The sequence below is a fragment of the Stegodyphus dumicola genome, chromosome 5 (genome assembly GCF_044657685.1).
Source record: "Stegodyphus dumicola isolate Sdum_Otavi_A_Nest chromosome 5, ASM4465768v1".
NCBI classification, from domain to species: Eukaryota; Metazoa; Arthropoda; class Arachnida; order Araneae; family Eresidae; genus Stegodyphus; species Stegodyphus dumicola.
The window spans coordinates 99,546,054-99,562,181 of NC_140772.1; the positions used below are offsets into that span (position 1 = coordinate 99,546,054).

The window sequence follows — 16,128 nt, forward strand, 5'->3', positions numbered from 1 at the left end:
GCTTTTGGTACTTTTTCCGTTAGAGGAGCTTCAAGCCAAATAAATTGTTTGTACATGCGTTTATACTTCCAACTTCACACCGTTAGGAGGATGTTTAAGTATACACCACAAACCACGTGAAACACCGCGATTCGCTATTTCTCAGTTTTTCATTTCTTTTGATCCTAGAGGATCTTTTGAAACAGAAACTGAGACAGATTTTAAAGTTTGGCAGTTTCCAAGTGATGAAGAAGCTACTATAAAATAGCTCCAAGATAAGAGAAATTACTTACATATAAAGATGGTTCGAATAATCACAACGTAAATAATTATGTTTTGCTTCAGCATCGAAATGGTTGTGCCAACTATGATGCTGCTAGGAAAATCAAGGATTGCGATTCCAAACACGGCTCGAAGGATCACTCATTTCTAACCTTACTGTTGCTCAGCTTACATGAGCAAACGTAAGTTAACATACGTAAGTTAAATAGTAAGTAACATAGTTACGTAACATACGTAAGTTACATAGTTAACATAAGTAAGTTAACATAGTTGAATTCTGTGAAACACATCTGTAAGTGAAACATAATGTGACTGAAGACTGGAACGTCTGCATACATGATGAATGTACTTGTTGCTTTAATATTTGGTCTTAAAAGATAAAAAATCGATGGAAGCAAGAAAATGTTTGAAACAGAAAATAATCCTTTAAAAAAAAAATTTTTTTTTTTCCGCCGCCGTTCTCGACTGTTCAACGGCCGTACCTGAAGGTACTGGGATCATAAGGCCTGATTGCGTCAGTCTCATGTTTTCTTAAGCATAGACTCATTGATCCTTCTCTCTAAACTATAATTTATTTGTTGCACATTACCAATTCAATCTATTTCGCCTAGAAAGTTCTTCACAAGGGCATCCATCTCTCCTTAGGCAAATGGCTTTCACGTATTTTGCCATTATCAAACAATCCAAACCAAACCAACTCTGATGACTTCGTGCATTCAGGGCATTTTACTGCCACATTTTGGGCTTTGCTGGTTTCATGTACTTCTGCATCGTACTTACAACCTTTGTCTAGAAATCCGTAAAGTTTCCTTCACACATTGTGATTTATTTGCAGTATAATTCTTCAGCGTATTATTGCTTGGTTGTACCTAATGATCGCTCCTTTTAGTATAAGTTACACCGATTAGGTATATTGCGAATGCTCTCCCGGCAACTCTCTGCCATAGAATACTGCCTCTAAAAACGGCCAGTATGTCTGAGAGCATAAATTAATCTTCGAAATTGGTAATTATCAGGACTAAAGAGAAGGGCTGGCTCATAGAGCGGTTCCCCCTGAAACAGGCAGTGAGGAGTGATGACGTAGCAATGATGCCACTGAGCGCGGAGATGCAATTGACAACATAGAAATTAGCGTTTTAAATTTGAAGAACCAGCGTTTAAAATGAGCTGTGTGTGAAAGATAGCTATAATTTGGAAGAGACAATGTTACTGCAGTATGTATTTTACACTGAACATTACAAAATTTAATAGTACTTACTCAATTTTAAAATAATAGATAAAATGCGCTACTCTTAGCATAAAGTTCCTTTTTTTATTTGCAGGGATTTTTTTTTTCCTTTAAATGCCTGCTTGTTTCTAATCATTTCTTTATCTGCATGTTAACTAAGAGAACTGTACTACTGCTTCTAAGATAACTATAATAACAGCTATTTAAAATTAATCAAAAAACAACCTTAAATTGGCATAGTTTTAAACATGTATGGTTATATATGGCAAAATTTCTGCTAATCTAAGTTTGAGTTTCAGCCTAATTGTAAATTTTACATTGGCATATTTTTCTCCCGATTCAATATAATAACATATATTTTTTAAAATAATTTTGTAACTTAGGCTTACATCAATATTTCATTTAAATAAATACATGTAAGATTGTTATCTTAATTTAGACAAAACAACTTTACTCGCAGTACCTCAAATAATTATTTAATTTTTAAAAAGTGGGGGTTAAGGGGGCAGGTCTTCTTATGCCAATTACTTTAATATTATACTTTATATATATTTTATCTAGAATGCTAAGCTAGCGCAAAATCGAATCAATAATAACAGAGGGTACAATAAAAATAATTGTAACAATAACTTAACAGAATTAGTTCTCATTTGAAATATGCTTTACGCTATTAACTTCTAAAATGTCATCTAGAAATATTTCAAATCAAAACATATTATATATGCTTACTTGTGCAGTCACAATGCAACTACAAGCTGTTGAAACATTATTTATTGGCTGCCACATTCGAAGCAATCCATTTTTTTCCCTTTTGGGTTGCTTTTCTTTGGGAAAAAACATATGCATTTCTATTTAAGAAACGTATTCTAATAAAAGTTCTTACTCTGCAAAATAAGCGAATTGCTTCTCTGTTAACTTCAGGATAATGTTTCTCCAGTTTATTAATTAAAGAGCCAATTACATGCTTCCCTTTATAGTAGGTTGTACCATGAACTGCACAAAATATGTTTTCGAACTCATAAACTGTATTTATCCATGAATGAGAAGGTGTAGTCAAACCTCCTAAGGACAATAATTTAATCCATTCTGAATTAAATATTGGTTCAACAGCACTATTTTTAAATATTGTTCCCAATGATGGGTCTTTGTCTCGCACACGATAGGCAATATAACCTGCAACATATGTTAATGCTTCTTTTTCGGCTGTCGAAAATTGTCTGTCGGAATTCAATTCTAATTCCCAAGCCATAGGAGAAGGTTCCTCTATGAAATCCAAATCCAAATCATGAATAGTATTTAATGGAAAAGCATCTTCCTCCTCAGTTCTCAAAGCCCTTTCAAGTATTTCGGATGTTAAATATGAATCAATATTTCTGCTTTCTTTAGTCATGCATACTTTTGAAGATAAAATTTGGCAGCTTATTAGCGAGTATTAATTGCTTTAAGCGGCGTATAATTTCACTAGGTGATGGATGGTCATTAAACCTACCAAGCCCTCGAATTTGACTAAAGAGACTTTCAAGTGCATCCTGAGTTAATCTAGAGGTTATAATACATTTAGCATCATACGATGATTTCAAATCCTGGTGTAGGCCAAAAAGAGAATTTATTGAAATTATTATTCCTTTTTGGAAAGGCAGTAAGTTGGCTTTTCCCTGAATCTCATAATCCACCAATGACTTTCTTCATTAATTCCAAAACTTGAATTTGTTTTTCATGATGTTCATTTAATCCAAATGCTGCTTTAAGTATTTTATCTGAAGGAGGGTATGTTTTAGTACTATTCATAATATCGAAAAAATTGTCGATTAACTCAAAGAAGTCGGATGCTTTTTTATCTCCTGTGAGGTGGAGTATACCTTTTGCTGTAGTTCTTGAAAATAATGTTTTCGCTGGAGCGACTTTTTGTCTCTCGTTTCCCTTGACCATTAAATAATTTGGTTTTAGTTTGTGACACAATTTAATTTCTCCTGAATCTTTATTTAAAACCTCTTTAATAATATCAACATTTAAAACAGTTCCATCTTCTAAAACAAATCCTTTATCTAAAAAGTGGTTTCTCAGTAATTTCAGGCAATGCGCTAAATCTGCAGAAACCCATATTTTTCTCGTTTGAAATACTGGATTTGGAAACTGAGAACTATTAATCGAAATCTGTAACTCTTTCCACAAAGTAGTAGATCCTCTTAAATCAGACACTATTGCTTTCACTTCTACTCCAGATGATTGAATATGTCTTATGAGTGAAAAAAGAAGTTCTTTCTTCATTGGAGTGTTAAAATCAAAAAATATTGGTTGTTTCCACTGCGAAATGAGACCTCTGATTAAAACAAACTGCACTTTTTGAAAAAGACCGAGAATTTGGTCCAGTTTACAGTCATAGCAGAGTTTAGAAACTATGTGCATTTCGTCGAAACTGAGAACGCAAATTTTTTCTACAGAATTCAAATATTGGCATCTTTCTTTCATTACAGCAAGAACATTACTCTGAATTCCTGAACTACACGAAAATTTAGCGCACCATCTCTTTAATGTGCTAGTGCTAGGTAAAGGAATTCCCATTTTTTTCTTTCCAAAAATCGTAGCTTTTAGATGACAGAGCTCTTATGACAATGCAACGTGAAATATCTTCACTAGTCCACCTGATTTTTTCCTTCTTTTCTAGCAATGCGTTAATCTGTGTCTTTGTAAAAAATATGCTTTAGACGTTTTTCCAAATTCTCCGATCTGTTCTGTTTTTTTCCTAAATTTCGCTGTTTAGGATTTTAATTTCTGAATTTCCGATACAAATTTCTTTCTAGATGTCGTCCACCTTCTTTGTCGCTGAGCAAACATTCTAAAATTTTTCTTTTCTCTATTTTTCAATATTTTATTACAATTTTCTAAGGATATTATTTTGTTCTTAAAATTATCAATACATTCTTGTTCATCTTTACACTTAGGGCACTCAGGGATATTGTCACATAGGGCATTGTCACTTGTGAGTTTTATTTCAAAATCATTTACATTTGATTTATTATTGTCAGCTTCAATTTCGTTCTCGGCCTCAAAATAAATTTTCTTTGGGCTTAATTCATGTAGTCTTTCAAAAGCACTCTGCATTAGTTTTCTTTTCAAATGTCTCCGAGTTCTTGGTGTTATTTCGTTTACTGCACACGATAAATTTACTTTCGGCACAGCATTGCAATTTCAACAGTTTCTTTTGCGGCAATCCAAGCAAGAGATTTCTCATGTCATCTTCATAATCACTGCACGGAAAATGTTCGCTGCAAATTCTTGCGTTTTTCACATTAATAGAATCCTGTCTTCGACATTTATGTATCCATTCTTTCGTCAAAAGCAAATTGTCCTTGGGGAAAGCATGAAATACAATATCTCTTCCTATATTTCTATAACTTCTTATATCTTCTTATATTTCTATAAGTGTTACAGCACGTTGCTACAGCACAAGAAGCCATATTACATAAAGGATACTTTAAATATAGAATTTAAAAGGAAAACTGACTAAAACTATATATACATACATACAAATTATTTTAAATATTTGCATTATTAGAAAACAAATATGTATGATTAAAATTAATTTGGGATATGCGATCTCCAGAAAATCGTCTCGCAACTGAATGAAACTACAGTTTTAAAGGCGCGAAATCAGAGTAGGTGCAACAGAGACACGTCAGATTACTTTCGGTTCCCCCCCCCTCCATGAGGCTCGCTTCGGCGAGGAGTCAAACAAAGGAATGACCTAGCCCTTCTATTTATCCCTGGGTAATTATAATAACATTTTCTAAGATGATCTGCATCTAATGGGACTGATACTGTCAAATATGTATTACGGTGGCCGCCAAATTGTATGTTAAACTTAAGTAGTCTATATACTACATAAATTAAAGAGTACATTATAAGGTATTTCTCCCACCTTCTTGGCGTGTCTTCATGGTGTAGTGGTCCTGCACGCTGGGCCGGTATTCCAGAGGTCCGTGATTCGATTCCCGGCGAAGGTGATTGCTCATTTTTCATCTCTCCTGCTTTCGAAATAACCTAATGTTTCTACAACATTTCCATTTTTATATAGTACCTAGACTAAATTTGTGAATCAAAGTAATGCATGCTTGCATCGTTGTGAACACAATAAAGCCCACCAGGGTTATTTATTCACCATGATGTAATTTATCGTGCAGGCTTGCTTCCGATTATGAATAGTATTTTAAGTTATTTTATCACATTTTTATGCTGTTTATGCTTTTTCTTTTCCAGTCTTAGTAGAAACATATAATTAATCCATGTTGAAATGGTGACAAAGCAATTCCTTTTTGTCTTTGACACTATTGCAACTGGTATTATAGATTTCAATGTTGACCGTTCAGTATATTTCTGCATACTTTTTTAAACAGAAACTTCTTAAATATTAAGTTATTAACACTATAAAAATGTCTGCAATTCAAAAAAATATATGTTTTTTAAGTCTGAAAACACGATTAATAAAGTTTTCGATCTACCTTAAAGAAGAGGATTGGTGGAATTTTGTGACTGAATTTCTAAAATTACCAAGCAAAATTTACAACGTTAAGTTTTACTTAATTTATTCTCTTTGTGTAAGTGGTTAGTAGTACTTGCTGTTATCAAACGGAAGATCCGTGGTTTATGGACAACTCGTCACTGCCTGTATTTGATCGAGTGGGATTCGTACCTCTCTCCAGTAACTCTTGAAACGAAGAAGACTTAAAGAATTCCCCTGCAGACTATCATATTATGTTAAGTGCAGCTGATAAATGGAAGATGAACTGGCCGACTGCTGTCGAGGGCGCTATTTATTTTTTATGTATCTCGCTCTGAATATTCTTTTAGTTTATACAAAAGGGGTTCTCAACCAGGGTATAATTCCCCTTGGGGGGGGCAGGAATTTCAGAGGGTAATGTGGTAAGCCTTTTATTTACCTGTTAAGTATTTAAGTTTAGAGATTATGAATATAAAAATATATTTTTATTCAACTTCTGGTATTTATGAACGATTTCTAAACTTTTTCTTGTTTAATCTATGAAACATATTACAAAATAGTCTAAATTTAAATAAATATATATGCATTTTTCGCGTATTGGAAAGGAGGAGGTGGGAATGATCGTCTAGCAGTGGTGAAAGGGGTGCATGCGGTAAAAAAAAGATTGTGAACTCCTTTCCTACAAATAGTTCATCATTTTGTTAATATGAGAGTATTAATGAATCGATATATCATAATCTATTTCTTTAGAAACTTTAGCTGATTTTATTTGGCATCGAAGATCACTGTCTCTGTTTGTCGGCCCCTCTAATACGATCCCCTCTACAAAAGACCAAAATTGTCAAATCTATGGTCGTCTTGGTGAAAAATTTATGTCTAATTAAAAATAATATAAAGATATAAATTATTATTAAGTATTCATGCTACTTTTAAACGTTCAGTTTGTTACAGAATTATTAATGCAATAAATACGGATAAGAACTAAAAACTGACATTTGTTTAGAGTGGAGATGATTGGACGGATGTTATGATTCCCGTTGCGGAAGATGGTTTTCAACAAAGTCTGTTATACACTCAGTCGTACAACGTGACGGGACTGGAGCCAGGATCTCGCTACGAGGCTGTACTTCAAGCACATAATGATTTTGGATGGAACAGACCATCTGACACTTTATACTTCGACGTAGGTGAGTTTTCATTCTTCTTGCATTACATTTGTGATAACATTCTTCTTTTGCTTTATACAATATTTTGTGTTGTAAACTTTCTTTCTATCGTTTTGAAACAAAAATAGTTAATTTCTTCTATGTATAAAATCACCACCTTATGCATATTTATATTAATAACATATTTATATTAATAACATGCATATGGGTTTGCTTGTTGTAATTGAAAATTAAAATTTAACGATTTGACACATGAAAGCACTAAGCTCAGGAAATGACAGTTTTTCAGCTTTGATTTAATTTCTCAAGCACATTTCATTAATTTTAGAAGTTTTGTGCAATATTCTGTTCTTAAAATTATAGGTTTATAAAATGGAAGATAAACGGTATATTCCTTATGCATATCGTGAATATGAAACGAGATATAAAAGCCAGTAACCTAGCATTCATATCAAGGTAGTTCTTGTCAGCGGAAATCATTAAGGTAATTACTTAAAGATTTTCCAATCACTAAGTTTAATACTCAAAAGATAGACCACTTTCTATAACGAAGGACTCATCTCATATTCCTTCGTAAGAACACAGAAGATGGATTAAAGCCTCAGAATAAGAATCATATATTTCTTACTATTAAAGCAAAAACAAGAACATTTACCCTTATGATAGTAACACTATACTATGCAAAATTTTCAGTAATGTGGTAATAATTAAGGCGCTTAATAATAATAGTTAATAATACCGAAATATTATCTTTTAATAAAATAGAAAAATTGCTCAATATTAAATTTTGCTAATCATATTTGAAAACAAAATGTATAGATTTTAAAATTTGTTCTGTAATGACTGAAATGTAGAACTATAGCAAAGCATACATTTAATACAGGATACTGTGTACACGAACCAGTTTGACTTAAAACGTTCTCCACGAAGGCATCCCTTCATGTAGGCACCCAAGTAGCACGACAACGTCGTAACGACGTTCCAAACTCGTCGCAGATGTCGTTGCAAAATGTCGTCTTTAAGACGCCCAGATGTCTGCGAAACTCCACTGTTTTGCAACCGTTGCTAAGACGTTTTTATTACGTCTTTGCAGATGAGATTTTTGTCGCACAGACGTCATTATGCGTTTTTCGCGGGTGTTAATTTGGTTGTGAAACCAACATATCACGACGTCTTAAAGACGCCTAAATGTTCGCAAAATTCCACCTTTTGTAACAGTTGTGAAAATGTCGTTATTATGTCCTTGTGTTATCACTACACACAGTATATTTTTCTTCTTTTTTAAAATTTTGTATTCCTTGTAATTATTTAAAGTTTAAATATTTTATCATTTTCTGAAAACCAGAAGATAATACAGTTTTTCTCTTTAGACTAAAAATGCATAATTAATAGCCTTAATTATCAGTACTTTACACTATATTTTTTAAGTAACTTAAATTCTAAGTTACGATTATTTAAGATTTCATCATTTTTTCCCCTTAAGTGAGAGTAATTATGAAAGTGGTTATTATAAATATATAACATCAATAGTAGGTTTTAAATAAATAAAACTCAATTAGACATAAATAAAAGTAAAGATATATATGTGGGTAAAGAAAGAGCGTTTCTGATAACAGCATTATCCCATTTATTTCTGTTAATCTCAGAGACATTGAAAATTTCCCCTGTTATGATAAGTAAGGAAGCGCTTCTTAAGGTAACATAATCCGTATTTTACCTGAACTCAAGCATAAATTTATTCGCGTTTCACAGTAAAAAATATAATCATTAACTTCTATATCTCCAAGATATGCAAATGAAGGACAGTATAAAGTAGTTAATAAATGTGATCGTAAATATACCTAATCTAATAACTTCCCATATTCATATCTAAAATGAAATAATAATCTAACAAACAACATACATGACAGCATTATTTAAGAAAAAACATGAGCTAGTAGTGTTTGAAAGTATAAATAGCAGAAGGAAGGTAACAAAACTAAAATTTCCAATTTATAAAAAAAATATTTGTGTTTCTTAAATAGTTAGCAATTAAAAGTGCAATAATTATGGATTGCAGTATTTATTAGTAATGCTGATGTTTCTTAACACCATTTCTTTCGATCATATTTTAATGTATTTACTTATTTTTAGTTTCTAAATTTTAGGATAGTGGTAGATTACAATGATTATTTCATGCACTTTTTATAACCAATGACTTTCCTTTTGGTACTGTACAGAAATAATTTAAATAATATAGTATACGATAGTAAGCTAAGTACGTTAAAGTAAGCTCTTCGTTAAATAGCACACGATGAAACGTTTTGTTTCTATTTATTATGAATTTTTTTGCTATCACAAGTACATAACAAGTAAGCGAAGAAAATAGAATATACCTAAATTTAATAAAAAATAAAACATAATTTCCAACATTCATTTATTGAGATAATCCAATAAACATACATAACGGCAATATTTAAAAAAACGCGAATTGCACAGTGTTTGGAAGAATAGATACCAAACGAAAAGTAATAAAACTGCAAGTTGCAATCAATAAAAAATCTTTAGTGTATTCTAATATTACACAATTAAATATCACATTATAGATTACAATATTTCATAGAAATGCTAATGTTTCCTTAATACTAGTTTTTCGATCATACACTGTTTAAAATCATTAACCTTTTCTGCATACTGTAGAAAAGACAATATACTATAGAATGTGCATTATTATTAATTTTAAAAATTAATTAATTGCTTATTTTATACATACATCTAGTTCATCTACAGCAGTCACATTAAGTACTGGTACCAGTCCAATAATTTCTTTGTATTTTGAAAATAATGAACATACCATAACTGCTTGAATTGTTGTTGCTTCTGTATTTATTTCATTTTCAGGAAAACCAGAAAGGGGTTTACAGTTGTATGTTATTTTTGGTTTTATATGAATTAATTCTGAGAGCGAACTTTTCAATTTGAACACAATAATAAATTAATATGAATGATATGCGATATAGCATTTAGAACGTTATAACCGAAGCACAAAGCTAATAAGGATATCCAAATATTGCACTGCTGGAACCACAGTGATTGGAGACAGACACTATCTCCACAGAGACACTATTTCACGAACCACATAAATACTATTTCACGAACACTATATTCCACAGACCACTATAGACCATCGAGAACCTATTTCACGAACACTAGATTCACAGTTAGCATTGTAGCATTTCTTGTAGAGCAGATATTCACACACAAAATAAGCACAAATTCAGCATTCTCACGGTGATTTCTTCTCAATTCAGAGGCTTCCAAACAGGAGCTCACAGCAATGAAATTTCACTCGCTGAAGGCAGTTGAAGTAAGTAGATACAGAACAATGAGAAGATTCACAATGCGTTCTTTGATTGACAGTGCATTACATTTACTTTTAATATAAGCAATATTATTTATATCAGTCATTGCTTGATTCAATTTAAAACATGAATTCAGTCTTTTCAAATGCCTTACAGATGGCATCTTTACCAAATTACTTGAAAGAACTGCTAGAATCTGAATTAATTGCGCAGTTCCTTGTTCGAATTTGGCAGCTAGCCAAAACGCCCAGATCTCGAGATGTTCGTTTATATAAGCATCCAGTAAATAATGTACAGGTCTGCTCCTGACTGTCGATGAGTTTTCCGACATATATATTGGACAGCCGTGAATTCGTCCTTACTTTAAAAATAAGAAATAAAGTCATATTTCAGTAGTGAAATAATTGCTAACATGTGATTGCACTGATTTCGGAAGTATGATTTTTTTAAAGTACATAAAATGCATAACTTAATAACTTACTTTATAGATTAGTTTCATTTTTAAATATTTCGCTATAATATTTATAAAAAATATTTTAAGTATTAATTATTTTAACAAAATTTTAAAGAATTATCTAGCACGTATTTTTAGTACTAATTAAATTTAATAAATCAAAAGTATTTATATTAAATTTATATTTCATTAGATGAATCTACCTTAGATTAATATATTTAGATGAAATAAAGTAATGAAACATTGCAAAGCAAATCTTATGCGGACTTCAGATTCTTGAAATGGCAGATTTAGTCTCATTTCATTCTAAAAGTAATGCTGATGAACTAAAAAAAAGCTGTCATCTCATGACGTTTCAGAGACGTCGAAAAATTGCCAAGATGCAAAGGCAAATATTTTGCGTCTTCGCAACGTTGTAAAGACGTCGTAAAAGTTACCACGACCACTTTGCAACCCTCTCGGACCAGTTTACAACGTCGTGTGCTACTTGAGCAGATAGCCTTAGTGCGTTTTGCCACAATTAATTAAGCCGAAACCAAACCAATAAAGGAGTCTTGAAATAATATTTTAACGTATTTATCCTGCATCTGTATTAGCTACTTTAATCCGCATGCTAAAGTAGTTTCTCTGTGGATGTAAGTTTAATCGCATAGCATGTGCGATTTTCATAAGCGACAGACGAAAAGTAATTAATAAAGCATTTTTAATAGTTTTTTGAGTAAATAATAAAATATTTTAATGCATAAAATAAACCACTTAAGCTACTTAAACAAATAGGCATAAGTTGCTACAGTTATCTAGACAGAAGCTTGAAAACATTACTTAATTTAAAACAGGGCCCAGAAATTTTTGCATATCAGCGCCCGGCCATTAAAAAAAAGCTTACACATATGAAGCTAACACTGATTACTTTGTAATATTCTAGTTCAACTAGAGTTCCTTGTAAGCTAGAATACTGAAGAACTGTGTAGCGACTCTTCGCTGAGTTACTGTAAGTAACAAGGCCAAAGAAGGGTTAAATTACATTTTATTCCAACTCAAAATAAATTAACACATGGCCCTCCTCGGGCGTACGATAAGCCTTTACTTGAGCTTTAACTCAAAATAGAAAAACTATAAAATTAATCTAATGCTAAATAAAAAAAATCCAGACGAAGCTGCGCAGGATCAACTAACAGAGTTGGCCCTTATTTAAAGATCACCGGTGTGTACTAGCAGGCACGTAGACAAGTACGGCTGTAGAATAGTAAGATTAGACTAATCGCAACCACATGGCCGAAATACAGAACACACACACTGTATTATTGAAGTGATACAGTCTTCAGCTTAAATACTCGTTTCTACCTCATTTGCATGAATCGTAATCCTGAAAACTCACTCTGGCAGGGAAACGGAGGTGTGAAATTAGAATGAATAGGATAGGGTTGTTCCAAAATAAAAATAACTATTAGAAAATTAAACTAAAACCTTACAAACTCGTAGGTTATCTTTTGCACCATATATTTTCGACAATGTCAAAACTGGATATTGGGGCATTCACTTAACACAGGCACTGTGAATTTCTCTGTAAACACTGACACCTGCTTCATATATTTTTCTTAAGGGATTTCAATTAATCTTTCATGCATAGACTAGGTTTTCATACACCTTGTCTGTCGAAGAATCTCGATAGGATTAAGATCAGATGAATTTGGGATCCAGTTTAGAATATGTATTCTAGTTTGTTGAAAGTAAGTGATAGCAGGGGTTTTGATTTTCGGCTTTACAGATCTTGCTGCCGGCAGGGACTCACCCTGTGGACGAAGTCGAGCTATTGAAGGCAGAGAATGGTATTGCAAATTACCTGGTAAAACTGATTTGATGATCCCGAAATCACGAAAGAAAATGGCCAACACCTGAAACATTCAAACACACCCACACTTGTACAAAAGCTGAAAAGTGAATTTCATGTTTTACTGAGTTTGGGGCTGATTCTTCATTAGTTCTGAGGATGAGAATACGGCTAATATTTACATGAAGGATTAAGAAAGCATATTTTTCAGATACAAACGTGTTTGCCATTCGAATTCTCTTCAAAAAAGTCATCCTTGATTAATGGAAAATACTTTCTTCTCAAGTGGTGTTGATATAGGGTTGAATACTCTCGCGAAAAGTAGTCGTTATAATTAACTCGTCTACCCCGTCGAGAGAGAGGTGCTGTATAAGTTTTTTCCATATTCCGGTCAGATAGATATCACATGATAAGAGGTCGCAAATTTGATTTTCTTTAGAAGTAGCCGTTTTAGCCTATCACTGTTGCATTCATGTTCGAGGAAATTATTTTTCATTCAGTATTTGAAAGATGTTCTGGTAATAAATTGACCAAATTTATATTAAGCAATCGCAGAAGCGTAGCTAGGGTTTTCAGTGCCCGGGGACAACTGAAGATTTTGCGCCCCTTTCTGTGTACCACGAATGTAAAACATTTAATTCTAAAATTTCATAAGATCAATTCGGCGCCCCCTGGATGCTGCGCCCGGGGACAGCTGTCCCTCCTTGCCCCACCCTAGCTACGCCACTGAGCAATCGTTAATTCTGTATTCCATTTAATTTTCACCGGCGCTTTTCATTCTTTCTTCAAGGTTTCATGTAAATGCAGTCCCAGTTTTAGTCTTTTCACTACTCGAACTGGTAATAACGCAAATCAATCATTTTTTACACTCACAATTTTTGCATATTTCTGACTATGTAAGGAAAACTAACAAAAATGAGCATATAACACACGAATAAAAGATGTCGGGGATTAGTTGCTCCGAGTGAAATAGCTTGTAAAAATATAATAAAAATTTTTAGAAAATTACTGAATAAGAAATTCTTTTTCTTTTGGATGTATGTATGTATGCATATGTATTAGGATAATAAACAATTTATACTTCTCTTTTTACTCGTGACATTTGCGTTAAATATAATGAAATTATAATCTTATTTAGCATAATTTTAAGTACAAAATTATGGAAACTGAGTTTCAAGATCTAGATATGAAGTAAAATAAACTTGCAGTTACAAAGTGAACAGTGTTAAAGCGTTCATATTTTGATAAAAAATAAAAAGTCTGTTAGAAATCTGCAATTCTTTTAATCATATATTAGAATCCTTAAACTGGTTACTAATAATAATATTTATCATTATGCATATGGCAATGCATATTTGGTTACTGAAGATATCTTCATTACTTGTTTTTTTTTTTTTTTTTTTTTTTTCTTTTTAGTCCAATGGAATGTTAGCCCAGAAGAGCTAGTAGTCTCGAAACGGTATTTTGCGTCGGTTCACTTTAAACGGCGTATCACTTTTTTAAATTGTTGCAACCAAATATGATCACTCTGTCTTATATTTAAAGAAATTAAATAATGAAGTATCTATAGGAATGTGTAGATGTTTTTCGCACTGTGAAAAAACGTTACCTAGAGCCATCAAATTCTGAATAACGTAATCCTCCTCCCGAAAATGGGCATCCTGAAGCCCGAATTTAAAATTTCGAATTTGTTTTATTTTGTAAAACTTTAACGAATTTTTGATTAAAAACTCGCTTTGTTACCGGAAATTAACAAAGCGAACAATGGCAACACTATAGGGAATAAAATATTTTTATCTCCAGCGCGCGAGAGTGTTTATCGGAAATTAACAGATATGCTGTTTTTAAATATTTTGCAATATTACTGTTGAATTGAATTTGATGTGGTTTAAGTGATTAAGTTTATCATGTGAAGAACATGATATTTAATAAATGAAGTAACACACAAAACGTTAAAAACACACTTCGATACTGTTCTGTTATTAGGATCGGATTCATAAATGTATGTATGCATCTTTGCATGGATGTATATGTTCATGTATGCATGTATATGTTATTGTAAAAGCCGGAAGTCTGGTAAATCCTAGCTTTTACCAAAGTGGCTTGGTAAAAGTCCGAAGTATGCTTTAATAAGATTCCATTTCGGGCTTTTACCAAGCTTTAGAGGTAAATCCTAGGAGTTACCAACGCCTTCTGGTAAAAGCCCGAAACGAGGGATTACTTATGAAAGGATTTTCTATTCGCAGGTACACTGTATACAATGTGTCTCCAAAAGGTTAAAACACACTTTAATTTTTTAATTGATAATATAACTTGTATGTGATCAAAATAAGGTATGATTTAAGATTATGCCGATGGAACTGTCTTACAATTATTTTTCAGAGTTACAATTGTTTTGTTTCTCTACTGTCATTTCATTTCGTAGCTTTTTCCACTTTTGATTTCTTTACAAATAAATTCCATTAATTCACTAACGTTCCACGTTTGGTTCACTGTTGCTACTGCAACTGTATTCTAATGTAAACTCTGATGGAATTAATTTTAACAAATTGGGCAAAGTAAACTACGTTACGTTTCTGACACCACGTTCATTGACTTTAAGCATCTAATTTGAGATGCTTAAAGGATGCACACTGATCGTATAGGTTCCTGGAATTTTCTATACCCTTATATTTCTAACAGGGAAAAGATTTAATAGTTTGCTCATGTAAGCATTTATTGCCAAGTCTTTTCTCCCAAACCTGTTATTTAACAATTCTATAGCTGAATCGTAATTCTTACTTGTAAACGAAAGTCCGGAAAAGGCATTAAAGGCTACCCCAAATCTACAAACGACTTTAAGTAACTGAATTCATTTACTTTCGGCAAAGAGTCATTGTTATGGATAGCTGCTTCATATTGACTCCAAAATCCCTGCCAGTTGAATCACCAAAAAATAGAGATAGTTAATTTTGAAAGACGAGTAACTTTATTACCGTGTCATTAGGAATGTTTATACTTTCCTTGTCCGAATTTTCGAGTTTATCCAATTTTTTTTTTTTTTTTTCGCTCTAAATTGCCACAATTGGGTTTTCTCTTCGTATTCCAGAGCGGATGTAACTTCAAATTCATCCGCCTCTGAAATCACGTTCTATTTGAGTGTCTAAATCACTCAGAGTTTTTGACGTTTCGATTAACTACGCTAAAATTCCTTCTAGTACATTTATACTAATGTCATCTTTACTTAATTCTGTCTCAGTTTTATGTAGTATCTTTTCGTTTCTATTTCAATTTAGAAATAGGATCTTCCATGATTGCTGTACTTTAAAAATAGAAAACTTAACCTTACCTTGGCTGTCTTCGCACACTT

General features: G+C 32.5%; 1 protein-coding gene across 4 annotated transcripts in view; it reads left to right on the forward strand.

The window, feature by feature from the left end:
• The window catches only part of LOC118188646 (lachesin-like), a 104,427-nt gene that overhangs the window by 86,251 nt on the left and 2,048 nt on the right, over nucleotides 1-16,128 (forward strand). For 3 of the 4 annotated variants that reach the window (XM_035359137.2, XM_035359135.2, XM_035359136.2), the window contains exon 8: nucleotides 6,991-7,174. In XM_035359137.2, coding sequence (XP_035215028.1) covers nucleotides 6,991-7,174 — 184 coding nt within the window. The remainder of the gene's footprint in view (nucleotides 1-6,990; nucleotides 7,175-16,128) is intronic. The other variant, XR_004758141.2, reaches the window with a different exon arrangement.